The sequence below is a fragment of the Hippocampus comes genome, unplaced genomic scaffold (genome assembly GCF_001891065.2).
Source record: "Hippocampus comes isolate QL1 unplaced genomic scaffold, H_comes_QL1_v1.1 scaffold80, whole genome shotgun sequence".
NCBI classification, from domain to species: domain Eukaryota; kingdom Metazoa; phylum Chordata; class Actinopteri; order Syngnathiformes; family Syngnathidae; genus Hippocampus; species Hippocampus comes.
In genome coordinates this window covers 232,464-248,870 of record NW_017806164.1, presented here as the reverse complement: position 1 = coordinate 248,870, position 16,407 = coordinate 232,464, and the positions used below count along the sequence as shown (strand labels likewise).

Here is a 16,407-nt window from a genome sequence, read left to right as displayed (position 1 = left end):
TATACCTTGGTCTCTGTCAAATTCAAAGGTTTGGTAATGGTTTGTCCCTGAGTTTTGCCAAGTACGGAAATTACTATTGAGGCAACGTTGTACACTGGTTAACTGTGTGTCAATAGTAATGGTATAAAATGCAACGAGTTTTGTGTGTCTCTAGTTGTACCAAAGTCAACTAGCAGTTCTGCCACACTAGTCTAAGATGCCAAATAAATGCTCGAATAGCTTTCCATAAATCAAAACCAGGAAAAAAAATCTTAATGAAATCATTATTTATCACATTTTAGCATTCACGCTGCATTTCAATTACAGTATTCATATTCGATAGAGTCCTAAAATGAGCAGACATACATGTAATGGACATTGCCAAAGAAGTCTGGAAAATGATGTTCATGCTAAAAAGAAGTCCAACACCATTGTCCCAACGGTGCTTAATTCCTAGTTGACTGAAGCATCGAGACGTGTCCTTCAATAATCCGCAAGCGGCCCCTTACTGGAACCCGGCTGCAGATTGGAGCGTAGTTTGTACATGCAGTTGAGCGATTCGAGGAGGAAGCCTCGGATGGTGTTTATCTCCATCAGAGTCAGGTTGTCCAGCTGTAGAAAAAGAGCAGCAGATTGAGCCCACTGACACCCAGCACAATGTGGGGTCCTCATACATTTAAATGTTACATGGAGATGGTCTTCAGCTCCTCAGTCACGTTCGTCATTCTTCGCAGAGGATATAGAATACCGTATATGCTTATGAGTGTTACTAGAATGTCTGTCTACATGTTTGTTCCTCCACAGTGTGTGTTCAATTATCTGTTGCTTCGAGGGTTATAACGCTGACACTGATGCTGTTTGTGGGCCAGTCTATGGCAATTTTTGTTTGTTGGCATTAAGCTAAACAGACTTTTCTAAGGCAAAGCTATGTGGTTGGTTTTAAAAACAAACTAAACGGAATGGCAATGAAAGGCTTGAAGCCTATTTTTTAGCACTTGTATTTTAAACGTAAAAAAAATCCTGACTGGTCATATATCCAAAAACTTGAAAATCGGTCACACGCTCTTCAAGGACACACTGCAGTGTGTTTTGCAATACTACTTAACTATATTTTCATATGTACCTGTGGGTAAAAAGCAAAGAGTCTCTGTCGCCAAAATGCCCGCGTGTTGTAAATGAATTGGGGCAATGCATTGTTGCCAACAGCTTCTCAAAATATCCACACTCTCTCCTTTAACGTGGCCCATTTCCTTTCTTTGTGACAATGTGCTTCTTGACAACGGTGCCAGGTTTTTGTGGTTAAAAAAAATAAATTATATATATATATATATATATATATATATATATAGAGAGAGAGAGAGAGAGAGAGAGAGAGAGAGAGAGAGAGAGAGAGCACAGTACAGCCTCAAAACGTAGTTCAGTGTCGATGTTGCCCCAGGCAAGACCTATTGAGCCCCCCATAAAAACAAACAAGCAAACAAAAGAAAGGATGATGGACAACCAAAAATATTCTTCGTTTTTTTAAGTAAGCGTTCTTGGTAGGTAGATTCCCAAATCCTGACATGTCGTGGGTTTTTTTTAGTAGTCTCTTTGGCCCCTTATTAGCCATCAGCTACAAAGGGTCCCTATGAAGGAGATTTCAGACAACACTGTTGTCGATCTGTCAAGGGACTGCAGGACTCTGAAGGACTGTTGATCATCGCAAACAATAAATAAATTACAGTTGACGAGTCTTTGCTGCACATCAAGCAACTTCAAGAGGTCTGGAAACGCCCCTGCATCAAAATAAAAGGACGTTCTGACCTTGGCATGAGCTTCCTGCTGAGTGATGAAGCTGTCTGCAGAAAGGCGGAGTTTAGCAATGCGCGTGTCCCAGATGTCTTTGACCAGCGTGCGGATCTCATCGGCTTTGGGAATGTTGTCAGACGCGCTGTGAACAACAAACATACACAAAAGCACGATTGTGTTTCGGGGTATCGTACAGATGCAGTGAAACGAAAATGTTGGCTGACTAAGACTGACTGGTTGAGCAGCAGTTTGGTCAGCTCCATGTAGTATGGACAGGGAGCAGGTGTGAAGGTGGCCGCATTTCTCTCAAGCTCTCGCATCTCCTCAAGTTTCTCTGCAACGTCAAGGCATAATGGGAAAGTCACAAGAGCAGGTAAGACAAAAATTACTTGAATTAAACAAGCGCGTAGCGTAAAATGCGTGTCTCACCAACATCCATCCAGTCAGGAGGAACGACTCTACATTTCTGTCTCTGTTTTAGGTTGAGGGCCAGCCACACGGGGACATACAGCGGCAGACCGGGATTGAAAGGTCCCAGGTCCCCCTGCAAAGGTCAACGCACTCTGCCTGTTACCGAGAAGGTACTCGACACAATCGTTTTGGCTGAATGCAACTGGTAATAGGCTAATCATGAGTGATTGACAGAGGTACTCACCCCGATCAAATATAATTTGTCGAGATTGAAATTTGGGATTATCTTCACCAACTCTTTCTCGGCGAGGAACTCGACCTCCGAAGGGTCCATAGTTGACCGTTTAGACAGAGAAGAAATGCATCCGAAAACTTTGATAGCTTATCATTGCTAGCATCAACTTTCCCGCGCTGGCTGGAGACTTTCAGCAAACAGGAACTGTACCAGGAGATAGAGAGCCGCGATTGGCTAAACGATGCCACAGCGTGATGACGTCACAACCTTTCGTCGAACGGGTGGGTGGACTATGTGATGATGAGATATCGTCTTTGGTGATACATCGTACGTTGTTGTCACCTCCACATTGGATGTGGCAAAATTCTAACAGAACTTAAAATATTTATATAATTGGCTGTCTTTGTAGCTCATACAGCGATCCCCTGACTTACCGAGTGAAGCATTGAAATGTCATGAATGCGTTTAAACCGGCAAAAATGATCACAATTGTTATATGCGTATGAATGAATGTATGCATGTGCGTGTGTAAATGGGGGCATTGATCAACTGTGCATCTTGTCAATTGACCCTTTACAGTTTGGTCCGTTTGCTCTTAAAGGCAGATCCGATACATGCAACATGGTAGATAAAATTACGTTTCGTTTGAGACCGTGTATACAGTTACATACACATGTCTATGGGTGGACTAGTAAAAGGCGATATGAGAATGCGTCGCGTCAGACATGAGAAAACACCACCAGATGTCAGCGTTGAGCAAGATATGTGGTGACATGGCATTGTGAATTCATCTATGGTCAAATCAAGTCAAGTCATCTTTATTGTCAAATATGCTCTATGTGCAACATACAGCACAGATGAAATTTCTTTCCTCTCAACCACAGTGCAGCCACAGGAGAGAGAGGAGCTTCTGCGGGTACCCGCGCCGCGGTCAACAGAACAGTTAACATAAAATAAGTACTTTTCAATATCACTTTTGTAACAAAATCGATCGACTTATAAAATGGAATACACCATGTTGCTAAAACACTGTTTTTATTTCCACTTTTTTAGCAACCAACTGTATTCATTTAAATTGGATTGTTCTTAGGAAACGTTTGTACTTTTTAATTAACCCGTGATAAATCAAAGAAATAAACGTGTTTTATCTCCAACCACCCCGCTACCTCCCCAAAAATATATATTATAAAGTACAAAATCAATTCAATAGTAGTACTTATATGTTTATGATACTAATGGGTGGGGAGGGGGTGATTATTTATTCAACGTATTAGCTTTAATAAATGATAAATGTAAAACTTTAAATGTTTTTAAATACAGTATTGATGTACTGTATTACAAAGTGCTGTTTGAATTTGAACATTCTGATCAACTCAATGGCAAGTCGCTTACCATTCCATATTTTACCACCCAAAATGTTGAAAGTTAAATGAGTGCCATTCGTTGTTTAATCAGCAGAAATCAAAGCAAAACACAATCTTAATTCATATTCCCCTGAAGCTGACGTGATTTAATTGAACATCTTCCCAATGATAGGACACTGCTAGACAAGTACCTTGAGTGTTACAGAGACCATTCAGTTGAAAAATAATCTGTAAAAATGTCATGATCATACGTGACTGGCTACAGGCTATTGCTGACAGAGTCCGTATTCTCAAATACAAGCGTTGCACTGTATGTTTACATTCATAAAGTACAATGTCTAATGATTTTTAGATGGAAGAATTACAACGGCTCTATTGAGCAAACATACAGTACATAAAACAAAGCAATACACTCTGTGATCTTGAGAGGAGTTTGAATAACTTCAAAATATCAGTCTGTCATTGCTGGTGCATATACAAAAAAATACAGTACAGTCATTTTAAAACAATGTTATGTTTTGGATGTGTCAAAACAATACAACAAAACGTTACAGGTAATTATATATTAGTGGAAATACAATAATATCCTACAAATTCAAATCTTTTACAGTGGTGCCTTGAAAGACGAGAGATCCGACGACTTGGGACTTTTTTTGCCAAGACTATATAAATCAGCATGTATTGTATTGTATTGTAAGACTTGCAAGTGCTTTATGATGGCAAGTGAACTCAATTCAGCTGACTTGACAGCAGGCAGCAATTTGGCAGATAGTCAACCGTTTTTCCAAAAAAGTAGCTTCAAGATGATTGACATTTGCCACTCACTTGAAGTTTACTGTCAAACTAAACATAAAACAAAGACAATTACTTGTTTACGTAAGCAAACTGGCATTGATTATGCCTTACTAAAGTCTGTGAGCTTAATGCTAACACATAATGTCAAAATACATAGACAGGCTAACAAGCAGATAACGGTGTCACCATGGTTTTATCCTTTAGGCCACAAATATTTGAACACAAACGAAGCAACAAATGTAGACAAACAATATTAAAAAAAAAAACACTCATACTATTGGGGGGGGGGGGGGGGGGGGGAAGAAATATTACTGCAGCTTACTGAGTCAGTAAGAAAGTCTTCATTGTGTCTTAGTCTGTAATATACTGCCCCCATGTGGCCAAGACACCCAGAAGATGAAGCACAATATCCACTGGATTGACACAAACTGACCCCAACTATTTTATTTTAAACAACCTATTTAATTATCTCATAATTATGTATTTATAAAGTAAAATATTAGTTTGCTATTTTTCCTTGTTAAAATAAACTACTTTTGTTTTGCATCACGGAGCGAATTAAATTCATCTCTCAAGGCACCACTGTATTTTATCTCAGTATGGCTACTTCATTTAGAAGTAAAGAACAACATAATCGATCAAATATTTTCTATGTTTCATTATTTATTTAAGACTATGATTAAAGACACAGCATTCTCTTTTTTTTTTTTAAAAAAATGCATCGAGACACATTATGTCTGCAATGCCTGCCCAAAGTGCACATCAGGTGCTTGCCCTTGAGATCAGTTGGCCTAATCAAAGGTCGGTTCCACATATTCTGGGCAGTACCAGAAGTTAAACTGGAACTGTCCGGTTGAGTATCATGTGCTCCCGTGCCACAGGTAGCAGAAGCAGCTGTCACCATGCGCTTGTTAAGCCTACACAACCGACGGTTTTAACACAGGTCCAGGACAGATTTGTTAATCACTGGGTTGGTCCAATCATTCCTGAGGTCGTCCAGGTGATTGTCAAAGTCGATCAAGTTCTCGTAGGACCTTCCCTCCAGAAGAGCTGACGTGATCTTCTGCGCTTCGCTCCAGTCTTCGAAAGAGTCGCTGGAAACGTGGGGAAACAGTTCAAGGCAAGCTACCGTTTGACCCATGACTTGATTTGAATGCTTTAAGTATGAGAAATACTTACAGATTGACATCCCTGCTTTTCCATTTATTTTCGTGAAGGTCATAAATGAGCACAATGGGTTCGCGGCAACTCATTTTTAATCTGCTGCTGTCCACCTGAGAACAAGCACACAAAAAAATGCAGTGGATTTAAAAAGTCTACACACCCATATTCAAATGCCAGCTTTATGTGATTAAAAAAAAAATGAGACTGATATAAACCTTTAAAAAAAAAACATTATTAATGTTACCTTCAACCTGAACAACTCAATTGGAAAAAACTAATTTAAATTCAAGATTGGAGGTAATGATAAACAACTAAGACTGTTGTTACACCAGTTTTGGCAGTGTTCAGAGTCACATTCAAATTATATACTGCGGGATCGAGCAAAAAAAAAAAAAACTAAACGTGCAGTTGTAACAGAAGTTTATGCAGAACAACAAATGGAGGCGAACGTGGGTCTACTGTACAGCATTGTTACATAAGGGAGAGGGACAGTAAGGAAAATGGGTAAAAAAAAAAGTTGAAATTATATTTTTACCATAACAATTGCGGCTTCACTGAAGCATTCAGAAATCCTTGCTGCAACTTTTTCTGCAACCTGGTTGGGTCTGCAAAGGAGAGGATTAAAAAATAACTAGAAAAATACTCTACATGTGTTTCTATTGGTTAATTTAAAAAAAAAGTTCTCATTACCTTGAATCCTTTGTGCGTTCATTGGCTTGATAGTATCCAGCGATAACATAATTGTTTTCTTTACACCAAGTGTCAATCTGAGAAGAACATAAGTATTGAGGGATTGTTTTACGAGGACAAAGTAACACAAGACAAGACTCTTACTGAGTTGGGCAGGTGAGCATTTACATTTCTCAATCCAGAAACATTTCAGGTCCAAAATATTGAAATTTGTTCCACATGGAGATAATCAATAGCAGAGCTGTGGGATGAGAATGCTATCATGAATTCAACCATGCCGATCACGATAATAATTTGTTAACTAGTCCCATCGGAGATTGGTTGTGATTTAGCCACCCGGAAACGGCACCTGGACGATGTGTGACGTGATGTGAAATGTCCTATAGCAGTAAAATAGTAAAATCATCTGAGTCCCCCTCGTGGTATGCAAAAAAAAAAAAAAAAATCACTGAATTAAATGTTCAAACTGTCCACAGTATTGTATCGGTTGCAGTTTTTTTAATAGATGACAGTACATTTACAGTTCAGATGTATTTCGCTTTTAAGTACAATAATTTGTATTTAATCCTTTTGAAATGTTAATTTACAAACATGTATTTAAACTTTTGTTATTGAACTAAAATGAGCAATACATTTGAATCTTTGAGTCCATTTTTTAAATTTAGCTACAGTGAAACGCAGAGTTAACAAAAATGTTCAATGAAATTTGAGATTGACTGAACCTGCGATTTTTTTTTTTTTTATAAACACCACGATTTGCCTAACTATGGTATTTTGACTTTGTTGTTCCTGTGGTACATGTGGGGCCAATTATGTTTTGATGGTACATAAGTGAATTACGGCTTTTTTTTTTTAGCCTTGACTTTGGTTTTTAAACACTAAAACAAAACGTCTTACCTGACATTAATCAATACTGTACACTATAAACTGCTGAAATAAACACAGGATGTCGAGATCAGCAATATAATACATGCAATATATCTTGATAGTGACAAAAAAAAGGACTCACCAGTGTTAAAGCAACTTCGAGCATGGGTGCAAGAGCCAAAGTACCGTGGAAGAGCGGCACACAGTCCACACACAAGACAGGATCGTGGAGACTGTCTTTCTTTCTCGCCTTGGCTTTTTCTGCAACCAGTAACCCGTTGACGGCGCTGTGCGGATACTTGGCGGTATGCAAGAGCATTTTACAGTATGCCTGACTTGTCAGCTGAATAGGCATGATTGTGAAGGAATTGGATAGGCTCTTGTGCCACACGACGTAAAAATACTTCTGACAAGTTAGCTAAATATATCGCATATCATACCAGGAGAAAAGTAGCACAGCATGTGGTTAAGTTCCATACGAGTAAGTGTAAAACATTTAAATATTGCCACAAGAAATTGATGCCGTTTTTAATAATAATTGATTCTATTCAGTCTACAACAAAGTGGTTAGATCAGCTCAAAGTAAACTTAAGCTTATCTTACGTCCTCCGAGCACACTGGTAACTGAACCGGTGAGACCGTAAACCAAAATGCTGTACCGTAAAATGACAATGCCCGTCGTAAACAGATTTGTAATATATGACAAACAAAGTACTTCCGGTCGGCTGCACTTCCTCTGAGAATATCGGTGGACAGCAGCAAGGAAAAAACAGTAAGGTCCTTAACCACATCTTTCTTGTTTCTCACAGTTCAAATTCATATTTCGAGATTTTTTTGCGTTTTCACCGTTTAATTTCAAAATCTATGCACTAATCTTACCTTTGTCGCCACTTTTGGCCGCAATCTGCAACGGCATACGGGTGACTTTGTCAAAGCCCATCGAAGCTAGCGCTAGCTGTTAGCATTTAGCTGCGACATTTGATTTGGAGCGTGTTTCTAGTGTTTTTCTCTCCACACTCCCTCATGCGAACACTGTTTTCCACGAGCGAAGCAAGTTGCAAACCATGCATTGTTTTGTGATACACCACCAATAGCAAGACAGGTGTGACTGAATGAAGCCGGGGCGCTTTGACCTTGCGTGTGCGGCTAATGCTAACGTTAGCCAGGCATAAATGCGAAAACCTCAATACGAGAAGTCAGCCTACGATTATTTTTCGTACCACCCAAAATTGTTTGTGGTGAAATACGAAAATTATTTGAGTACCAGTTATTTCATAACTTAAACTGCACAATTGAACGACATTCAATTAAAGTAGTGTCTAACATTCTGGAAAGTTTTGATCATTTAAATGCCACTGTCAATAAAATGGATAGTATGTTTGTTTGGTTTGTAGCCGCATTTCATCATATTGAGGTGTTTGTTTTATTTAACTGTTTTTGTTTTTCTTTTTTTGTTCTGTTTTGCAGAGTAGGTAAGAATCAAATCAAGGGCATTGCTTTGTAAATCATCATATGATTTCTTCTGATTGCGAGTGCACTTCCTGTGGTGGCTTTTAAGTGCCTGGCTTTTAAGTACAGTACCTGCCCTTTACACACACTTTGCCAACAACTACCCTCAGTGTTTGCATATCAACCGTGACATGTATATATAAATTGTTTTTTATTTTTATTCCACAGAATGCTGGCAACCAGAGCCCTGAGTCTTGTTGGCAAACGTGCCATTTCCACGTCTGTCTGCTTACGTGGAAGTCATGGTGAATATCACATTTAATGATGTACTCAATTTATTGTTAGCCTATAGCATTTTTGTTTTTAACCTTTTTGGAAATCGAGAAAAGTCACAACACATAGAACCAGCAAGACGAGTCCAGTTGCTTTGTTCAACCTTCGCAGATTACCATGACCTGGAATACTGAGAATCTTCCCAATGGGGAAAAAATTGCAAACATGTTAGAAATCTTGATACTGTGAACAGTAAGTTAAATGTGACAGGCATTTTAGGCTAGCGTTACAGCTGTGGCTTGTAGGAAAACAAATCAAATTTAGGATGGCATTTTGAGTTAAGTCATGTGTACCCTGGCTCCTTATCTGAACCCAACAGTCTCAAACGTGGGTCTTTAACTGGACAGTGATTTAAAGCCGGCAAATAGGTGCTACTGTAAAATCCAGCTTCTTTTATCTTAGGCAGCTGGCAAAAGAGTACATTTATTAAAGCATTGTCTTAATGAGTTTGTGTGTTGATGTAGGTGTTGCCAAGGTGGAGAGCTACACTCTCCCTGGTTACTTTGACACACGGGAGAACCCCCTTCCCGATGTCAGCTATGTGCAGAACCTGAGTACAGAGCAGCAGTCGCTCAAGGAGAAGGAGAAAGGCTCATGGGCCGCACTCTCTAATGAGGAGAAGATAGCATGTAAGTCTTTGCATCGATGAAGGCGAATCGATGTTGCATCAATGCATAGTAACACTTCATTCACTCCCTCCCTGTTTAGTGTATCGCATCAGCTTCAAGCAGAGCTTTGCTGAGATGAACCAAGGATCATCTGAGTGGAAGACTGTACTTGGTGGGGTGTTTGTCTTTTTTGGCCTCACTGGTCTGGTGGTGTTCTGGCAAAGGAAATTTGGTAAGTTGATAAACGTTCTCATTATTATAATATGATTTTTTTTGTCTTTAATTCCCTGAAAAAACGTACACAATAATTACACTGTTGTTGATAAGTCTCTCTTTGTGTCTTTCCAGTGTATGGACCAGTTCCTCACACGTTTGAGAGAGAGTACAAGGAGAAAGAGTTGCAGAGGATGCTGGACATGAGAATGAACCCCGTGGAAGGCTTCTCATCAAACTGGGACTACGAAAACAAGCAATGGAAGAAGTAAATGAACAAGCGGACCACGTCTCACATTTGAAAATAAAAGCTGAGCAATGGAAAGATCCAATAATGCCTGCATTACTGTATTGATCAGCCATCCACTTTACCTCTGTGTGATCATTGTGGAAGACCTCTTCCTCTTATGTTCATTGTATATTACAGAAATAAAATATAAAAATATGAATCCTTAATGTGTGTCTGAAAATGTCTGGGGGAAAAATGGGACAACCCATTTTGTGAATATAATCATAAAGCTCTCAGTACATATTTGGCCGCTGTGTGTTTGACACATGTAATACTGGAAAAAAAAAAAAAAACGACCCAATTCACTAAAACTGGAGTCCTATGCATCAGTCCACAAATTGTACCCGAGGCCTCTGAGAGTGCCATGTTGATGACCACCTGGACTTCAGAGAACAGGCCTGCTGTGCAGTATTCATTTTGCTCATTAATATACTGACAACACATTGAGACCTGGTCGGTAATGCCTTACGACGATATTCGATAAATACAGTACAATCAACAAAAAAAGTATTTTCATTCAGTGACAACCTAAATTTAAAAGCGCGCTTTTAAAAAAAGTCCTACAGCTGTCCTGTGCTATGACGTCACTTACCGGAAAGACAAGTTGCTTCAGTCAAAACAATCAGGAAGACGAAAATTGTTGGAACTGTAAGACAGGACTGCAAGCCAGGGATACATACATTTCTATCTCAGCTTCTTTTAATTCCGTCGTTTACCCCAGAAGTCTAAATTAATGTAATTTAACCTTCATACGGTCATAATTCGAAGTTCCGCCCAGGCTTGTGTTTTGAAGCCACAGTTGTGTTAAGAAACGCGCGACTTTCAGAGAGTAAACAGAACGACTAACCCAACATGGGCAATGGAATGAATAAGGTAGGTTAAAAGTGTGTTTCATGTTGCAGTGTTGTGGGCGACGTGTTAAAAGTGTGCTCGTAGGTAATCGAGTTTACGTTCGAGCAGGATGTTGACTAGCTTTAGCAGATGCTAAATTATGTCATGTGTTTTACGCCTGTATCCATGAATGTTGCATTCGGCAAAATAAATGTGACAAACTTTTCATTCAAGATTTAACTGAAAGAGATAAGCAAATTTTAAAAACATCTTTAGTTATACGCAGCAATATCACTGTGTACATGAATCTGGACTACCTTCTCGTTCACAAGTACAGTACTAAAGCAATTTGATTAAAAAAAAAAAAATCCAGATTAGGTTGATACGGTTTGAATGAAGTACCGGTAATTAAGCAACAGATTGACATGATGCTTGGAATATGGCGAATCAGATTAATTTTGTTTTCACTCAATTGTGACATCCTGATTCAGCAAGACATGAAGTCCACACTCTGTGGCCTTCACTTGAACTCTGACCCTTGAATAATGAATCAAAAAATGGGATCAAGTCAGTATAAGATTTGACATCTGGTACCTTTACTTGCGTCTTAGCATATGAGCATGCTGATCATTAGTCTTGAAAGCATTTTAATTCATTGGAGAACTTAATTACTTGGAGAGCTAAATATTTTTGGAGATGGTACCTACTTGGTGTAAAAAGAATGAGAACCAGTGTAGTCAAAGTTGTACCATATCCAGTGATCTCACCTCTCATCTCTTCTCTGGGATGACCTTTTAGTGCTTCAGACCTTGTATGTCGCTGAGGGGAACATTGCCTTTCCCGTTGTGGATTCTTAAGCTTTAAGCCTGAAATCCAATCAGGCTCAGCTTGGGACATTTGTTCCTTTTTAGGGGAACCTTTTGAAGCCTGACTATCATGTAGAGACTAAGAAGAGTGCAACATGTCTGTGACTTCTGCTTCACAGGTTGTTGATGGCCTTTACCTTGGGAATATAAGAGGTAAGGAAGAAAGATATATTCTTTTGCTGCCGCACAAGTTATTCTCAATTTTTAGATAAGATTTCATTTAATATAGAATGTTGGAATGGTGCTGTCCAATTAAAGGTGATCTCTGCTGAAAAAAACGAAACCGCAAAATGAAACGGAGCCATGCTGTGGCCCTCATTTTCTTTTTTGGGGAATATACTATTTGACTGCTCCTTGGTTTGAGAGGGGGAAATATTATGTTTATCTAGTTATTCCTTTCGTGCATCACTATTCCATAAGAATAGTTTCCATTTGAATTTAGTTGATGTGCCTTAATAATAGTGTGACGTTCCTTTAACATGTAGTTGTGCCTGTCAGTGCATAGGCCACTTAAAGTGGCATTTCAAGAGTTCCAACTTTAGCCACTGTTCAGATTACGTCAGCACAAGCGACTGAACTGGATCTCACAGTTGCCGAGCATTGTCTCACAACTTCCAAATTAATTTTCAGTAACTGAGCTCCTTCCTCCTCTTCTTGTCTTTGACCTAGATGCAGAAAATCGACAAAGCCTGTCACAGAATGGCATCACCCACATCCTCTCTGTGTACAACAATGCCCATCCCGTATTTCAGGTTAGTGTAGTAGAAGTATTGTCCACTCCCAAACACTTTATGAACCAAACACATTCATATTTCCAAACGTGCTGAAAATTTTGTGTGTTATTAGCCAACAGAGGGAAGTGTTGAGCTGTAGTTGGTGCAAGTGTCCTGATAGTTGTTTATGTGCACAACAAATACATTGTTGTAGGATTAATTATACATGGATATTGACACACTCAATCCATTATTAGATGCATCTAAATTTCCTTCACAATTATATAAATGTTCCATTTTGATTGACATTATTTGATCTGCGTGATTTATTTGATCTGCATGATTTAACCTTATGATTGTTACTGTGGTTGTTGTTTGTAGTTGTGTAGAACTTCTGAAAGCTGCTTCTAATATTTTGATTATTTTTGCAAAGGCAGAATTTCTAATCCGGATTTTGTATCGCGTCACATAAATTAAAATGGTGCTTGTACCTAATGACCTAGAAATGCTGTACAACCACATGACATCCCACCAGACACAGATTTGATTTCCTTTTGCATTTGTTTCACCCGAAGAGAAAGTTAAGTTACAGTTTCACCGGTCCCTCTACCCTCGGACCAAAAAAAAAAACCCAAAAAAACATAAATCCTCAAAAGAGAAGTAGAAAATACGATTTCTGACCTTTACTGGGATTGGGTTGATGTCTGTCATAAAGGTTAAGCAAAAACCCATTTTCAGCATATCATATGAGAAGGTGGCATCTTAATAAAATGTTTTCTCAGTCAATGCATCATTTTATGGTTTCTGTTTATTTATTTTATGATCGGCCCTGGAAAGAACTGATATGTTGTCACATTAATAGGAACACACTTACGAAACACCAATAGGCAGAACTTGTTTTCCAAAAACTTGTTCTGGGCGTCACAATAATCGCTTTGACTAATGACATAGGTTTTCATGATTATGATTTGCAGGACAAGACCTATCTTTGTATTCACGCAGCAGATGCTTCCAGCGAGAATCTGTGAGTGTAAAACACACACACACACACACACACACACACACACACACACACACACACACACACACATACACACTGGCAACCCTGTACTTTCCGACCATTTTCCTCACATTTATAATTATCCTTACAGTAGAAATATGGGTGAACCAGGCAAAGAGGATTTATTACTGTTTTGTATTTATTTATTGATTAATTCTCAAAACATATGGTTCCGTTAGTCAAATCTGATGATTTATGTGGGCCTTGGGGTAAAAAGTAGTCCTTCTGTCATACCCTCCAGTATATATTTTTATGTATTTCTGTATGAATGTTGCAGAAAGAGCTCGATGGGGTAATTCCATTTGTCATCTTATTCGTGTTGAAAGCATCATGAGGTGGCCCTCCGCCCTTGCAGTAGTCCGATGAGTCACCGTGTTTATATTAATTGCCACGTAGCTTCTGTTCATGCAACTCTAGTTTGACTCATTTTGGACCGAACACGCAGCACAAGCCCTGAGATACTTCCAAAAGCAACGATCACATGCTTAATCGCAGTATCGTACAGAAAAAGCTGCCTCATGTTTCGGGTGACCACCAATTTGCGAGTTTGGGAGGCAGGCTTTTATTCCAGCAGCACTGTGCTCAGTGGATGATTCGTGAAAACCACACTGGAGTGGTTCTGTTCTTTTATTTTCTTCACACTATCTCAAATGATAAATATGAGCAGAGCAAAGAGCCACAACAAAGAATAATTATAATTAGGGGAACAAACTGAATTTTAAAAAAAGCACAAATCTTGCATGAAGGTAAAAAAAAATTTGAACTTTAAGCCAAACCTATTTGAAATAATTTTACTCTATGTCTTCAAAATTTAACATGACACAGAGAAGACTGTTGTGAGCACCTTGTTTTATTATTTTTATTTCAATTTATGAGACTTCAAAATCATGAAAAACAAAGTTGTAATGTTCACTCTCAAATGCTGTGGCTGAATGCGCTAAAAACCACGCCTTGTTCAACTGTCAGTCAAAATACCACTTCTCCGACCTAAAAAATTGGTGCAACTTCATGTAGCACCTTTCCAAAGCTTTAAAAAAAAAAAAAAAAAAAAACGCCATGTCCAGGCCCCCAAAAATATTCTCTTAAATCCTCCTGTCGCTGCAATGTAGCCCACCGGGTCATCACTGGGCTTGTCCATGGTGCAACAATGAGGCACTCGAAAAGCAAACCGAGGCAAGGCAGCTTTTATATAAATATATATTTGCTATTCTGCATGCACTCAAGGCCATCAACGATTTGCTCTAAAGCAGCCTTGCCAATGGCCTATTTGAAGGCAGGATGCATTTTTGGGACATAGGCAGAGCTAGCGAGCTACTGTACCAGTACGCCGCAATGATGTGTGTATATAGTGGGAGAGGGGCAACTTATACATTATTCACAAATGTTCTTCTGGAATAATATATATCTCCTACAGACACCAACGATTTGTGGGAAAGTCTTACCAGAAGAGTGTAAGCTGCAAAGGAGGACCAACTCCACACTTTGTAGTTCATGTGGCTCTCATGACCAGGCGAATACAGTAGAAATTATATAAAACGCTGATGGATGGATGGTCATCGTGTTAATTTGATTTCTGCAGCTATTTACGTTTCTTGAAAGGTAATGAAACTACTTCTGCTTCAGAGAGTGACTGTAAGTAGATAAGGAATGGAGGTTTGTTGCTTGAATGGATGTTGCCGAATGGCCCGGAGAGGTCTGACCTCCAGTGTTGCAATCAGGCACCTTCCCTCAGGCACAGCAGAGGAAGGAAACCTCAGTGACATCTGGCTGTTGCCTCTGACCACCCAACGCTTTAATGATCCCCACTCTGTCACAATCTCCATTCTGACTGATGCGAGGAGCGAGACCAACTGCCGCCCCACCGCGCTCGCCACTAGCAAGGGGGCCCCTCCCATTGCTTCAGGTCCTATCAATTGTTCGTATGGTTGAGGTGTCACATGTACTGGAGCTGTTTGGGGTTTCGTCCAGCTCTAACGTCTATAATGTGGTATGGATGTCAACTCACCCCTGATTTCAGTTCCCTTTTTTGCTCCATATTAAATTTATATTGGCACGAATATGGTTATGTGTCGCCCTTTATAGGCAAAGGAGACATATTTGGTCATTTAAACTTAAGTCAAGAGTGGACGTGTTAAGTTGACAATAGAACTGAAGGATAAAGTTGTTATTAATATAATGCATGCCCATTTAACACCCCATTTCTTTACATAGTGTTTTTTTTTTTTTTGGAGGGGGGGTTTTTTGTTGGAATGTGATATTCAGGAGTTAGTTCACTTTATAAATACCTATCTGTCTATCAAAAGATCTTTCTTTCAATAGATAGATATCTTTCTTCTCCTTCTCCTTTCGGCTCGTCCCAGTCCAGGGGTCGCCACAGCGAGTCAGTAATTTCCATCCGTCCCTGTAAACCGTCCCATCAACTCGCATGGTCTTCTTGGCAAAAGTTTTACGCCGGATGCCATTCCTGACGCAACCCTCCCCATCTCTCCGGGCTTGGGACCGGCACTGGGGAACAGAGCACCCCCAGGGGAGGGCACCGCTCCCCAGCGGCTGGGTTTTTCAATAGATAGATATACCCATCCATTTTCGGATCCGCTGGATCCTCACAAGCTGCAGATCCTCGATGCACGAACCACTGAATCACCGGGCCGCCCCCACTGGACCACCGGGCCGCCCCATCCAGGACATGAAGGAGCAAATCAGCCCCAGAAAAGAAAAAATAATTATATATATATGTGTGTGTATATATATA

At 39.6% G+C, this 16,407-nt stretch overlaps 4 protein-coding genes and 1 long non-coding RNA gene across 5 annotated transcripts in view; 3 read left to right on the top strand and 2 right to left on the bottom strand.

The window, feature by feature from the left end:
- Positions 1 to 353: 353 nt before the first annotated feature.
- Positions 354 to 2,598, bottom strand: gins2 (GINS complex subunit 2). The gene is made up of 5 exons (XM_019895825.1): positions 2,423 to 2,598; positions 2,197 to 2,311; positions 2,002 to 2,101; positions 1,783 to 1,909; positions 354 to 591 (listed from the first exon to the last, which is right to left on the bottom strand). The coding sequence occupies exons 1-5, from the start codon at positions 2,510 to 2,512 to the stop codon at positions 463 to 465; spliced, it is 561 nt and encodes a 186-aa protein (XP_019751384.1). The 5' UTR covers positions 2,513 to 2,598; the 3' UTR covers positions 354 to 462.
- LOC109531511 (uncharacterized) lies at positions 2,048 to 3,428 on the top strand. The gene is made up of 3 exons (XR_002171190.1): positions 2,048 to 2,140; positions 2,249 to 2,348; positions 3,298 to 3,428. It is a non-coding gene; the product is annotated as an uncharacterized LOC109531511 (long non-coding RNA).
- Positions 3,429 to 5,286: 1,858 nt separating this feature from the next.
- emc8 (ER membrane protein complex subunit 8) lies at positions 5,287 to 7,933 on the bottom strand. Its single transcript, XM_019895824.1, has 5 exons — positions 7,436 to 7,933; positions 6,427 to 6,503; positions 6,272 to 6,341; positions 5,752 to 5,846; positions 5,287 to 5,666 (listed from the first exon to the last, which is right to left on the bottom strand). The coding sequence occupies exons 1-5, from the start codon at positions 7,646 to 7,648 to the stop codon at positions 5,507 to 5,509; spliced, it is 615 nt and encodes a 204-aa protein (XP_019751383.1). The 5' UTR covers positions 7,649 to 7,933; the 3' UTR covers positions 5,287 to 5,506.
- Positions 7,934 to 7,964: 31 nt separating this feature from the next.
- Positions 7,965 to 10,352, top strand: cox4i1 (cytochrome c oxidase subunit 4I1). The gene is made up of 5 exons (XM_019895826.1): positions 7,965 to 8,065; positions 8,971 to 9,047; positions 9,540 to 9,704; positions 9,784 to 9,915; positions 10,032 to 10,352. Exons 2-5 carry the CDS (start codon positions 8,972 to 8,974, stop codon positions 10,166 to 10,168), a joined length of 510 nt encoding a protein of 169 aa, XP_019751385.1. The 5' UTR covers positions 7,965 to 8,065; position 8,971; the 3' UTR covers positions 10,169 to 10,352.
- Positions 10,353 to 10,783: 431 nt separating this feature from the next.
- The window catches only part of dusp22a (dual specificity phosphatase 22a), a 20,442-nt gene continuing 14,818 nt past the window's right edge, over positions 10,784 to 16,407 (top strand). The window contains exons 1-4 of the mRNA XM_019895821.1: positions 10,784 to 11,058; positions 12,002 to 12,035; positions 12,552 to 12,634; positions 13,570 to 13,619. Of these exons, the coding sequence (XP_019751380.1) occupies positions 11,038 to 11,058; positions 12,002 to 12,035; positions 12,552 to 12,634; positions 13,570 to 13,619 (188 nt within the window). The 5' untranslated portion in view covers positions 10,784 to 11,037. The remainder of the gene's footprint in view (positions 11,059 to 12,001; positions 12,036 to 12,551; positions 12,635 to 13,569; positions 13,620 to 16,407) is intronic.